Source organism: Manis javanica, chromosome X (genome assembly GCF_040802235.1).
Source record: "Manis javanica isolate MJ-LG chromosome X, MJ_LKY, whole genome shotgun sequence".
Taxonomy (NCBI): Eukaryota; Metazoa; Chordata; class Mammalia; order Pholidota; family Manidae; genus Manis; species Manis javanica.
This window is the reverse complement of record NC_133174.1, coordinates 11,128,083-11,141,766: the sequence shown is the minus strand read 5'-3', so window position 1 is coordinate 11,141,766 and position 13,684 is coordinate 11,128,083. Positions and strand designations below refer to the sequence as shown.

The window sequence follows — 13,684 nt, the reverse complement described above, 5'->3', positions numbered from 1 at the left end:
AATGTAAAACCAAGTAGAGAAAAACACAAAGAAAGATAAATGTATCTTATATACATTATTTTATCATTCCATAACCAAACTGAAAAGAACTTTGCTAACTTTTAAACAAGTTCTTAATCCACAAAACAAATGTAGTTTTTCATTCCTTTCATTTCTACAACACTTAATAATGACCTTGCCAATATGGTAAGAAAACAATTAGTCATAACCAGGTAGTATTCAGTTCCAGTAGAAAGGGGAAATTATCACCCAAGATGAAATCATTTCTGATCTCTGTGGGTTAACAGTTCAAGTTTTTGGAAGTACAGAAATAAGCAAAATGCTTTATTTCTGTAGCATCTTGATAAATAAAATTAGGTAGGGGGAGCAGTGCAGCCTAGTATGGCATCACCTTTAGTACACTTTGACCCTTTTAAAATAAAGAAGGTATAACAACAGCACACCAAGGACAACAAACCACTCTTGGGCTCAACATCTGCTTTTGGTATTGCTTCCAAGGAACTGGAACGCAACAGCGTAACATTAAAATACATTAAAACACATTCAAATACTAAAATCATTGCCTGGCAAACCATTAAGTAGATTTTCAGACCCTGGTAACAATGGACTAAAAATGCAAAAACTTCAAAAGAAACATACACAGGCAGCTCATAATGCAGATCTTAAAAAACAGGTCTCAGCTAGCAAGCAGGCATTGTCTTTGAAGAAGGATTTTTAAGATCATTCCATTTTGACAGAATACCAAATTAAACTCCTAATGCTGGAAGGTTTAAACCACAGTACAGTACTGTGGTTGCATTACTAGTGGTCATGAGCTTTCCATGGGGAGCTGATCCCACAGACCTCTGGTTCTCCTCAGAGGGCAGGAGCTTCTATTGCCCAGGAGGGACACATATGAGGGAAGCCATCTGGCCCATAGATCCAGTCCCCCTGCCACAAAGGCCTTCCCTTGGAAGAGACAGACACACCTCATCAGCAAGGCTTAAACAAAGACTCAGCCGCATGGGGTGGGGGGGGGGGGGGCGGGGGGTCATTTTTGAAGAGGCCTGGCCTCAATGGCAACTTTTCCTACTCTTGCGGGAAGCCTGGGCTGGCTATGCCTGCCTATGACTGGAAAGGTCAGTGTCTGAAGCCCATCTGGTCACAAATCTAAAACACATGTGCCCTGATCAGCTCTTTCACTACCACAGCTGATCGTCAAGCCATCATGGTCCTTACTCCTCTCATTCCTCAACTGGATCCGAACTCAGGAGGTAAAAAAGTTAAGTGTTACTTATTACCTCTACTCTCCTTCCTCTCAAATAAAACTCAAAACACGCAACTCAATGCAAAATAAACAATTCTTATAACCCCTTACAAAAGGTTTAATAAGGAAATAGAAGTAACTTTCTCCAAGGAGAAGTGTATAAATGAATCCTAAAGATTTCATCACCCTGAGATTCAGTGTCAAACTAGAACAGAGACCACAAGTAACTGCACAATAGACCCTACAGCCATAATCAACCCAATGAGTACCTAGGTGACTTTCAAGAATACTTGAGAACTTCAAAAACAAAACAGGTACTAGATTCTAAAAACATAAACAAAATACTAGGGAACACCAGAGTACCTACAATGTGCCAGAAACTGTGACAGGCACAAAGCACAAATGTTTATGCAACATTTCTCATATGCTCCATACAGCAAACCTCTGAGGCAGAGATTATTCCACTTTACAGATAAGGGGAAACTGAGGCTCAAAAAAGTAAAAACCTAAAATCACACAAGCTAGAAATAGGCAGAAATAAGAAATATTTGACATCAGAAAAAACTCACATCCCAGCCCAGGTTCTTTAGTGAGTAGATACCTAGAATTGACATTTTCAGAATAAAATGTATAACAAAAAGCAGAACTTGATTTTTGAAATAAACATTAGATATCAGAAGAAACAAGTTAAAAAGTTGAAAGTAGTTGTCCCTGGAAATCAGAAACAGGTTGAATGGGAAGAACAGTTGTTTTTGACTACAGGCGTTTTAAGTATTATTTACCTATATACATGTATTACTCTGATTTAAACATTATTTTTAAAAACTATGAATAGCAGTTACTGCCTCTGAGGGTTGTGATAAGAAGAAAATAATGTACACAAAGACCTCTGCACAATGCCTGGTGCACAAGACTTACCCAATGAACATTAACTAGAGCTATATCCAGGAGCCCAGGAGAGAAGGTGAACAGGGGCCTGAATCACAGGTTGTTCTGAAGATGCTCAGGCTGATTTAAAGCATATATTTCACAAATGCCCCAGTAGCCAGGAATCATGGCAGAATCTTGAACAAGGAAATGACCCCAGAAAAATGTACTCCTAGAAAATTATCCCAAAGCAAAACTCCTTTCTGAAGAGGCATAAATTAATAATTCTTGAATGCTTAGTATCAGAGGCACTGAGGTTTAACAGGTTTTAGATATGCCATTATATAGATCAAAGGGAAGGTGGTATACAGAAATAGGAAAGAAAATCCTAGATTTGTCACATGCATTGATGGCACTGTGAGGACGAGAGAGGAAGAGTTAAGAAAACAGATGGAAACTGAGTTCTGAAAATGTGTGGAGAGAGAATGAAGACATGTGGGCTTCTCTTACTTCTTGACCTAAAGAGATATGACAGAAAAGGAAGCAGACAGGTAAAGAAAATCCTTTGGGAGGAAATCCACAGACATTATAAAAATAAGAATGAACCAGCTTCAAAGTAAACAGTATCAATTAGAAGCAAAAATCATAAGATGGACCCAACTAACAGATGGAAAAACTTTCCCTTCCTTTGACTTAGATAGACGGAGAAGTCTAAATGGAAACAACTGTAAATATTTTATTTCTTAATGACTTTGTTCCCAGGTACAGCAACCTAACAGTTTCCTGATCAATGGTTAGACCTAGAAAACTCAATTCCCTGAGAAACAGGAAACTATTCAGACTCCTCCTCTCTGTGGGTAAGCTGTGCAAAGGAGAACCCTCTGGAAGAAAAGTTCAAGTTTAAGGATCATGACGCAGGAGAAAAACCAGGAAGGGGTAACAGAAACTTAGAAAATGAATGTTTCAAGTATGAAAGAGTGACCAGAAGGAGATGTCACTTCACATCTAACAAAATGGCTAAAATTAAAAACACTTAAGAAAAAGAAACTACTGAGAATACCAAACACCAGTGCTGGCGTGGAGCACTGAACTCTCACACACATTGCCAGTGGGAGTATATAGCACATTGTAAAACCCTCTGGCAGTTTCATATACACCTACCCTAAGGTCTGACAATTCCACTCCAAGGTGCCAGGGAAATGACAATATATCTCACATAAGACTGGTACACAAATGTTCATAGTACCCTTATCCATAACAGCCAGGCACTGGAAATGAACCAAATGTCCATCAACAGGAGAATGGATCACGAAACTGAAACATTCACACAATGGAAAACTACTGAGTAATAAAAAGGAACAAACTACTAATATACATAACAATATGGATAAATCTCAACCTTTGTACTGAGGGAAAGGCAGCAGACTAAGAGTACAGTCATTCAATATGATTCCATTCGTATGAAGTTCTAGAAGAGACTAAACTAATGCATGGTGATAATAACCAGAACAGTGCTTGCATGGTGGGGGGGTGGGGGAGGGGCAGGGAATAGACTGGAAAGGGGCATCTCTGGGGTGATGGCAATGTTCTATTCTTGACTGAAGTGGTGTCTACATGAGTGTATCCATTTGTTAAACTTCAATTTGAAAATTTTAAATGTGTGTATTTTATCATGTGTAAATTTAACCTTTTTTTAAAAAAAAAGCATAGAAAAGAATGAAGGCGTGTACAACCTTGACATAGGTTACTAAGAGTCAAGAAAGATGGAGAGAGGCACGTTATTTCCTTGCCAATGAGGGAAAGGAAGCCCAATTTAAATGGAATGAGAGAATGGGGCTTGAAGTAAAGAAAGTGTATAGACAAGTTTTTTAAAGGAGTATCAAAAAAGGTAGAACTTGCGGTTGAAAGAACATATGGGATGTGAACAGATCCCAGAAATGGGCTGCTTTAATTTGTCTGATTTCTCTCAGACTGTTCAAGTACAGTTGGACAATATCCATCATATCATAGACAAATTCTCACAAATGCCTAGGGTGCCTAACTGGTTTTCTTGGCTTCACTGGAGATGGCTGGTAATTATAGATTTGCTTTGTTTATGTCACCGTATTCCTATTATGTTAATATGTATGTGCAAGTTAGTTAGTAGTTTAAAGCCTATACATGCTTAAGGTACTCTACAAGAAGATATGTCAAAGAAATAATCAATCCTCCCATGTTTTCTTCCATATGCTACCTCTATAGCTTTTCTTCTTCCTTCCTAATTACAACCCTTAAATAGAATTCGTGCCTCATATTTAATTTACCGAGCATCATAATTCCTCCAGGTGGTAAAGATACCTCGAGACAAGTGCTGGGCATAGAAGCCACAGGGCATAAATCTGCAAAGAAGTAAAAAGCTAACCTTTTCAAACAATATGGCTTCTCTCTCACTTACCAACTTTACATTTCCCTGTATGGCCCCGGAAGAGGACTGGTTAGCCAGAGACGGGTAAGATTCCTCAAGGGAGGAACAACCTAAGACAGGCACAGTCGCAGGGGGGCCACCAGGTGAGAAATCGGGGAACAACAGTGGTGAAGCTTAGAACCTCACCCCTCCCTGTTTTGAGAGAAAGCTTCTGCATCCGTGGATGTTTTAGTGCCCTTGTCTAGCTCGGATTAGCACATAGTCTACAGGCACACACCTGATCATCTACAATTGCTCTCTTACAACACTAAACTATGTTTTCTAACTTTATCTTGCATCTACCTATCACTTCAGCATTTTATTAAAAATAAAAATAATAATAATAATAAAGGGAGAAATGTGGGATCCACATATAAATCAAGTATAAAAATCAAACGAATATTCATATTTGACCTGATTGTTTATAGTTCATAATGCGTGATCAAAACCGAAAGTTTCTGTGATGACTGCCCTTGTACTGTTCACCATGTAAGAACTTATTCACTATGTAAGAATTCGTTCACCATGTAAGAACTTGTTCGATATGCTTCAGAAGATTGGAGACTGACGAGAACTAGGCTTGGGGTGGATTAATGATTGTGCATTGAGCATTGAGTCCCCTATACAGAATTTTATTGTTGTTGACAACCATTTGATCAATAAATATGAGAGATGCCCTCTAAAAAAAAAAAAAAAAGGTAGAACTTGGTGATAGCCTGATTCAGTAGAACAAAAAGTATCTCACCTGGGAATTAAGAAACAGGGCACCACAACACCAGGCAGAGGACTCCCAAATTCCAAGCCCAAATAAGATTAGCAATAAAAAAAAAATCCCTCTTCTAAAACTAGGACGATCAGGCAAGAGAGACTATAAAAGGAAAATGAAGAATTCTCAACCCCATTTCCTTTCAGAAGCAACCTAACAGTCTCCTAATCAATGGTTAGACCTAGAAAACTCAATTCCCAATAGGACATTCAAGTTTCAGGAGAGATTTTTTTGTTATTATCCCTTAACAACATTATCTCACAGTTGCATAGGACTTGATTTCAAATCAGATTTTATATTCACATTCTCACTGATCGTCACAACACCCCTATAGGATACTGTTACTCCATTTTAGAAGAGGACAGGAAATCGTGGTTCAAAACAGTTAAATGGCTTTCCCAATGTCACATAGCTAGTCACATAAATCTACACTTTCACATTCCAATTGAAAGATTTTTCCATTATGCCACACCTGCTTCTCTTTGCAAGACTGCAGCCTCTCTTTAGTCCAGCCTAGCATACATTTTTATATGTGTCCCTCTAGAAGTCACCACTATTTTCAATGCAGCAAAACCTGCAGAAACTGGGTCATTTTCAACCACGGCTCACAAAATTAAAAAAAGTGGAGGAAGCTACAGATATCCAATTCTAGAATACCTTTAATTGGTCATATCTTATAGGAACCTGAGCCTCAGGAGGATAAGATGTTGCAGTGAATTCATGGAGCTTTAAGCAGTGCAGCCTAGGCAGCCAACTCTGCAAGTCATCCTCAAAACCAACTAACTTATTTTGCCTCTAACATGGTCAACATAGCAAGCTACCCCACAGCTGGGCACTTCATATACTTCTCAGCAAAATGGTCCCCCTAGCATTTCCCTTATTCTTATTCCCAAACAGAAACTAAATATTTTCACTTATGTGATCAGTCTTTAAAGATTGAATCAACTCTGTTGCTTTTGGTTTGCATAGTTAATATTTTTTATGCAGTTTCATAACAGCAGTTATTATATAAATGTGTTTGGTGTGTTTGCAGAAAAGGAATAACAATTCCCAAACAATACAAACCTAAATATGTCATGTTCCTGTGTAATGAAATCTGTGTATGAAGGTTTAAATCATCTAAATCATTGTTTACCAGTCTAAAGATGAACTAGCTTGTAGGACAGGAGACGTGACATTACTAAGATACATTTCGTTCTTTTTTTTTAAACCTGGCTTGAGAGTGTAAAATTAAATTGAGCCACATGTCCAAAGACAGTGGTAATTAAGTCAGGAGATCCCGCAGCTGGTGGCATTGCTGCCTGACAGATGGAGGAGTCTCTAAGACACTGCCTGGGATGGCCTCTTACCTGGATGCATCTGCTCTGTGCTGCTCCGCAGTTTGCTGTAGCCATGGCTCAAGGGTACCCTCTGGTAATGAGGCGGGGAAGAAGGAGGGGAGGCGAGGGGTGACATCGTGGGAGACTGTGTTTCCTGCTTCAAAGAACCAGAGCAGAGTTCAGAGGTGATCACTCCAGAAGCCTGGCACTCTGAGCTGCAGTTATGAAGTATAATGTAACTCTATTGCTGGTGAACTGGCTGATCTAACACATGGAGGAAATGTTCTCTCAAAAACGTAAATGGCTGAAAAGCAATGTCTGAGGATTCAAGTCTCCCAGAGAATAAACTCTCCAGTGCTCAGTTACCTAGATTACTAAAACAAGACTGAAACACTCCTAGTTATTCCAATAATATTTTCCTCTGAAAAATTAAAGACATTGATCACATGCATAACTTCATACTCCCCAATCTTGACCTCTTTGTGGATAGATTCCATTTTCATTCATTAACAAAAGCTCCTACTTCCTGGATTTACCACTTATCACGTCTTCCAGCAAATGTGAATATTCTTAAAAATCATTTAAAATGCTTAATACTAAATATTCTTGGAACTTACTATACCAAAGTAAAATGCTAGGTTTTTTTTTAAATCTTGAGATATTATAAAACAATTCATTGTGGGCAAACCACTCTAACTAATCCACTCCTAAACATTAAGATGGAGCCTTAAGAAGCTGTTATTTGAATCTCACTTCAAGTGTGAACTTTGTGTAGGACCCTAGGCAAGGTAAGCAACCTTACTCTGCTTCTGGGTTTCCTCCTCTTTTTTGTTTTAATGCTACCAACAGAACTGGTAACTGGACTACCCAAGTAACAAGAGAACAGTACTTCTTTATCAACACAGAGACTATACAGGTGTTCTTAGTGTAAAAAAAAGCAATCTGAGATACTGATCAAATACACATCTTCAAGAAAAACAAATATTTACTTTTAAGTGTGAGCTTACACCCACAGATTGGGTGGGCCTAACATAAACCCAGCCTGAAGGGACAGGATGGCTCCTCAATGTCACAGCCAGGGAATGGGGCCTTGACATTTCCCAAGGCCTCAACCACCTGGAATAGTGGACCCTTATTACTCTCCAAATGCTGGTAGGAAAACATGTCAAAGAATATTGACTGAAAAATCCTATACTCCTTTTTACATATATCCCTGAAAAGCTAGTTTAAAATGTATCAGAATTATGAAAGCAATAGTACATGGGTTATTGAAGAAGACATGCTACACCTCAGGTATAAATATAAAATGTCTACAGCAATACCTCATATATCCAGCATTATCAGGGTGAGCCATATAAATTATTTTTCTTACTTAATTTAGTTCAAAAACATTTTGATTCATTTTCCTAAAATATAAGAAATTTTTTTGCTTTAGAGAATATATTATATTGAATATAATTTGACTTTTCTGCATGATTCAGTGTCTTATTAGAAGTATGGGGTGTACCTTGATACCCTCAGGGTTTACTAAGGTGTAAGGCTATTTACCTCTTCTAGATAGGCTTACTCTGGTATTTTCTACTTTTGTCTACCAACCACCGCCTGACTATTGCAATTAATGGTCTACTTTTAAAAGCCCACCCTCTCCATTCTTGTTCCTAACCTGATAAACGTGTAATAGCAGCATTTCCCAAATATGCTCCCCCAAAAAAGATTCCCTACTCAAAGTTTAGAAAATGCAGATCTCTAGGTCTCTTTCTTACAAGACTTCTCATGGCCTTTAATATGCTCATGTGCACTGTGGATCTCCAAGACTGTAGATTTAGTGCTTCCCTCCAAAATAGGATATGAAGCAGCATTCTCCAAACATATTTAACCACAGAAACATTTTCTCCAGACTTTTTTGGAGAAGACCTATTAAAAACTGTTGGAAGTTACATTTCAAAGAACCCACTTGGAAATGCTGAGTACAGAAATTAAATAAGTGTGCTACATCAGTAGCCTTACTGTAGACACAATTCTACATTAAACTCTAGAAGAGCCCATGGGTGGCTCATCGTAATTCCTATGCATCAGTCTCTTTTCCTTGCTACAAGGAAACTTCACTGGCTGACTTTCAAGTCTGTAACTGAATCCCAGATGATGAGATTTGCTGGAAGCTTGACAGCAGACATGAGGTACTGCTACATGAGGTTTCATGGTCAGAATCACATGGACATACCTGATCAGACTGTTTACCTGTTTATCTTCATCATCCATTCTTTTGAAGGTATTTTTTTCTGGGATTAAATATGGAATGTGAACTTTAGTCCCATGCAGCTCAGCCAGGTTTCCAAATCGCATGTCACCATCGGTCTTTGACATCACAAAACGAGGCAGTGGCAATTCTTTGGAACCAGAATCAGAGAAGCTCAAATGAGACTACTTTAAAACTGTTAAAGGAGAACCTCGTGGCCAAAAGAGGAATCACTTTTGAGGAAAAATTCCAGAGCAGTAAATATAAGATTAATTTTTTATTTTGATACAATGAGGACTCCTATATCATTATTATTATGTTATGATATATAATAATGTCATAATAGAAAAATGCTTGTTTTACCAAGGTATTCTAGTTTAACATTTTTAAATGTTGTCAAATCACTGCAGAACAAATGAAGATTTTGGACTGATCTTCCATTTCAGCCCCTTTAGTACAGCACCAAGAAAAAGGATCTGGTAGTGAATAAATACAATAAGTAACAAACGTGGCAGGCAAAACTTATACAGTGCTTATTACATGCCAGACACTATATTAAAATCTGCAAATATTAACTCATTTAATCCTCACAACTTGATTTGTTAAGACTATCATTAGCCACCTTTCCAATGTGGAAACAGACACAAAAGAGCTAAGTGACATCCCCAAGTGCACGCAGCTCCTCTGTGGCAGAGCTGGCTGTTAACCAGCGCCCACTGCCCTATTCCTAGGGCAAACTTACTGGATAGAAAGAAGTCTCCCACCCTATGTCATTCCCTAAGGAATTTTCACACTCAATCAGCAGTTGTGTTTTCATAATGGAATAAGGAAAATGGTATCAAATTAGAGCAATCAGTCCAACGTTCAGCCAGATTCTACTGTGAAAACCATTAGCCACACTCACAATGCTACAAAGAGCTGAAATGCCATAGTCTGCTATATTTACTTATCTTTCAAATATCTGACAAAACTATTCTGAAACCAGAAATGATTCTCTGGCACACTTCTCATTCTCAGCACAGCAACTAACACACAATCACACAACACAAAGAACTCCAAAAGTGGGGATAATATTATGGCTTATGCATAATGATTTGCATCTGTATCCATTGTTCAGGAGAATACTCATCAGTGTGCCTTTGCACTTCCATCAGCTCTCTAGTCCAAAAACACAGCTGCTCTTCCAATGATTGATGCTGTGCTAAAGCCAGAAAACATCTTAGCAACAGCAAGCAAGTATCCTAGCTCCCCAGGCAAAGAAGGCCCCTGGCTCTCTAATATCCACATCATGTTTATTTTTAGTTGCTATGTCCACATTTGATTCAAAGAAGTGGGCAAGATGACAAATCCCTGTGTGATCAATCAGCCAAAGGCCCAAGAGACATAAATAGAATAACCAATCTGGAAAATTAAACCAAGACTCATCTCTAAAGAGAGGATGGCCACCATTTTTAATGTTTCCCAACCTTGGCAGCTCTCCAGCACTCAAGGCAGGACTGGACTTCAAAAGAAAATCTAGATTCTCAGTAAATCAAATATAAATTAATCTTATGATTCTCTTCTCAGAAAGGTATTTGTTTCAGCTCAGTCTGCAAAAAGGATCTTAAAAAAAGATGGAACAAGATCACATAAAATAATCTGCAGCCTGATCTGCCCACAAGATGACTTAACTTTCAAGCACTACTTGAGGGAAAAAAGAAGTAAAAGCTCAGCATTTGTAAGCTTCCCCACCAGTGCTTTACTGGCGTTCAACAGATAACTCCAGGAATAATGGAATACAAACATGGTATGATCAATATCAACTACTCTACTAGGGCTCCCAGCTACCCTTTAGGACACTATCACTTCACACATTCTCCTTCCCTGGCTATGGCATTTCTCCAGAACTGTTCACCAGGGAAAGAACCTCTCCCCCAGCCAGCCACCAAACAGCAAAAGACAAAATACAACTGAATTTCTGTCATACTTTCTTTGGCTATGTGATTTTAAGCAACTCTCACGTAACAGACTTGTAACCATGCATCATAATATTCCTATCACTGGAAATGTTAATTTCCCTTAAGCTACTGCTAGCTTTTAAAAAATGAAACTCTAGTTTGTTAATATTCAATCGAAATATTTTTCCCTAGTACCATATACACCAATAGTGAAACTTCATTGGAAAATTAATAAAGTATCTGTTATCTAGCTATATATGTCAAGCAATCACAGGAGAAGATCCATTTGTAGTAGTTGGTTAGAATCTTTTCCCCCAAATTGAATTAACACACAGTAAACAAGAGTTTGAATTAAATGTTTACAGGGGCCAAGCAGACAGTGAGTACAGCCATCTGAGGCAATAGTTGGTTTCATAATGGTATCTTAGGTTGTAGTCTTTGAACACAGAAACACATTGTATATTAAATATATTTTCCCTTCCACAAAGAAAACTAGTTTTCCTCCTTTTTCAAACATGTGTCTCTAAAAATTAAGGGAAAACTCCTTTGTTTTTCTAGGTTTGATGGAGGCATGAATATAAGAAATAGTTCAATTTCCTCAATCCACCTCAGAAAACATAAATAGTATAAATGAAGTAACAAATGGCAAATGACAAGGGGAAAGGTGGGGCTGGGCAGAGAGACTGTGTCCTATCTAAACTGGCAGCTGCTGTTCACTGTCCTTCAATACTGTCCTTCAATGCTGTCCACTAGAAATAAAATGCAAGCCACATACATAATAATAAATTGGATAGTAGGACATTACAAGAAATTTTTTCAAGTGAAAACACCAGTCACAAAAAGACAAGCACTGTATGATTTCACTTATATGAGGGCTCACTAGTCAAACTCACAGCAACAGAAAGCAGAATGGTGGCTGCCAGGGGAAGAGGCAATGGGGAGTTGTTTTTTAATGGGTACAGAATTTCCTTTTTGTAAGATGAAAAGCATTCTGAATTTGATCAATAAATATGAGAGATTCCCTCTCAAAAAAAAAAAACAAAAAAACAAAAAAACAAAAGAGCGGCTAATGAACTAAAAAAAAAAGTTTATCTTTGTACTTTTCAGAAGTATCAAGGAGAATATTCTAAGAAATTTTATATAGAAAGATATGGACTGAATAGACTACAATAAAAATAATATTCACTTGCCCAGAATGGACATAAGAGGGCATATACAATTTACACAGCACATTTTAAACAACAACAACAGTAATTCCCATATACTGGAATCATTAAGAATATGAAAGAAATAATGTATACAAATTAATGTGTTAAGTTGTTAGAGTTATACAATTTATTATTGCATTGCTTTGTGAAAATCCTCCATCCATGTGACCAAAAAATACAAAATCCCCTGACAAGGACTGACTAAATAATTGAAATCCAAATATTTGCAATCACATGTTTGGAGAGACATTTTTAATTGTGAGAAAAAGGCTAACTGCTAGGTCTTGTGGACAGTTTTCCAGAGTACAAAAATTATTTGGATTAATTTAGATTCCTACTGTTAAAGCCCTTACAACAAGGAAAAAATATCATTAATTCCTACTGGCTAAAATACAAATATCATCTATTAAGTATTAAGAGTAATTTCTTTCCTAAGATCTGTGATGCACCTGGGAATTATATTACCACCATGAATACAACACAATTTTACCCTGGCAAAAGAATATATATCTATACATCTTTCTATGTGATACCTTGCAAACTCATTTGGTAACTTCCTCAAACTACATTTTGAACTTTTGTAATACCTCTGTCAATTGACAAACTACTTCCTCTATTTTTAATTAGGTTCTTTTAACCATATATACCCTTAATTTCCAGGGTATCCAGAGCAATTCTTGAATAAAAGTAGAGGAAAATGTTGTCTTTATCCCTGCCTAAAGAAATTGATACAAATAAAATGTGATTTAGTTCTATATTAATAAGGTAATGTGGTACATTAAATAACCTGTGTTTAGATGTTTCAAGATGTAGTTGCATAAAACTACAGTGGAATTGCTTGCACAATTAAAAATTATCCAAAGTAAAAAAAAAAAAAAAAAAGAATTCTGAAGATGGATGGTGGTGACGGTCACACAACAATCTGAATATACTTAATACCACTGAGCCATACACTGAAAAATGGTTAAGATGGTAAATTTTATATGTTTTTATTACAATTTTTTAAAGATTTAAAGTAAAAAAAGTGAAATTTTAATATATTTTAACCCAATGTTATCATTATGGCATGCAATCAGCATAAAAAATTATTAATGAAATAGTTCACATTCTTTTTTCAGACTAAGTCTTCAAACTGCCATGTGTATTTTATCTACATAACAGTTCAGATGTGCCACATTTCAAGTCCTCAGCAGCCACACTAGTTGATGGCTCTAGCTGATGGCTGCCATGAGGGACTGTGGACCACTGTGGCCAGAAATAAGGATTTTACTAAGAAACATGTTAAATGATGACAACTAATAGATTTCTTTTTAAATTATGTAAAGAGTATTTGTATAGCAGAATAATTTATATAGATCTTGAGGGTACCATTTGAAGAGTTTTGACAAATGTACATATAAGCAACAACCAAATTAAGATACATTTCCATCACATAGATTTCCTTTCACACCCCTTTCTAGTTAATCTGCTCCCCTTGTCCCACTCGGCAACCTCTAATTTCTAACCCCACAGGTTTCCTTTGCCATTAATAAACTTCCCATCATGGAATTAGACAGTATTTACCCCTGTGATTAGTTTCTTTCACAACATTTTGTCTCTGATAATCATTCAATGCATTGTATGCAGACATAGTTCATGCTTTTCGATTGCTATGGCATAATC

The 13,684-nt window shown here is 37.2% G+C and overlaps 1 protein-coding gene across 10 annotated transcripts in view; it reads right to left on the bottom strand.

Moving 5' to 3' along the window:
- The window catches only part of REPS2 (RALBP1 associated Eps domain containing 2), a 234,520-nt gene that overhangs the window by 143,186 nt on the left and 77,650 nt on the right, over positions 1-13,684 (bottom strand). For 7 of the 10 annotated variants that reach the window (XM_073228224.1, XM_037020519.2, XM_037020520.2 and 4 more), the window contains exons 3-4: positions 8,880-9,028; positions 6,672-6,798 (exon numbers count right to left, since the gene is read on the bottom strand). In XM_073228224.1, the coding sequence (XP_073084325.1) occupies positions 6,672-6,798; positions 8,880-9,028 (276 nt within the window). The remainder of the gene's footprint in view (positions 1-6,671; positions 6,799-8,879; positions 9,029-13,684) is intronic. The other 3 variants (XM_037020521.2, XM_037020522.2, XM_037020523.2) reach the window with 1 other exon arrangement.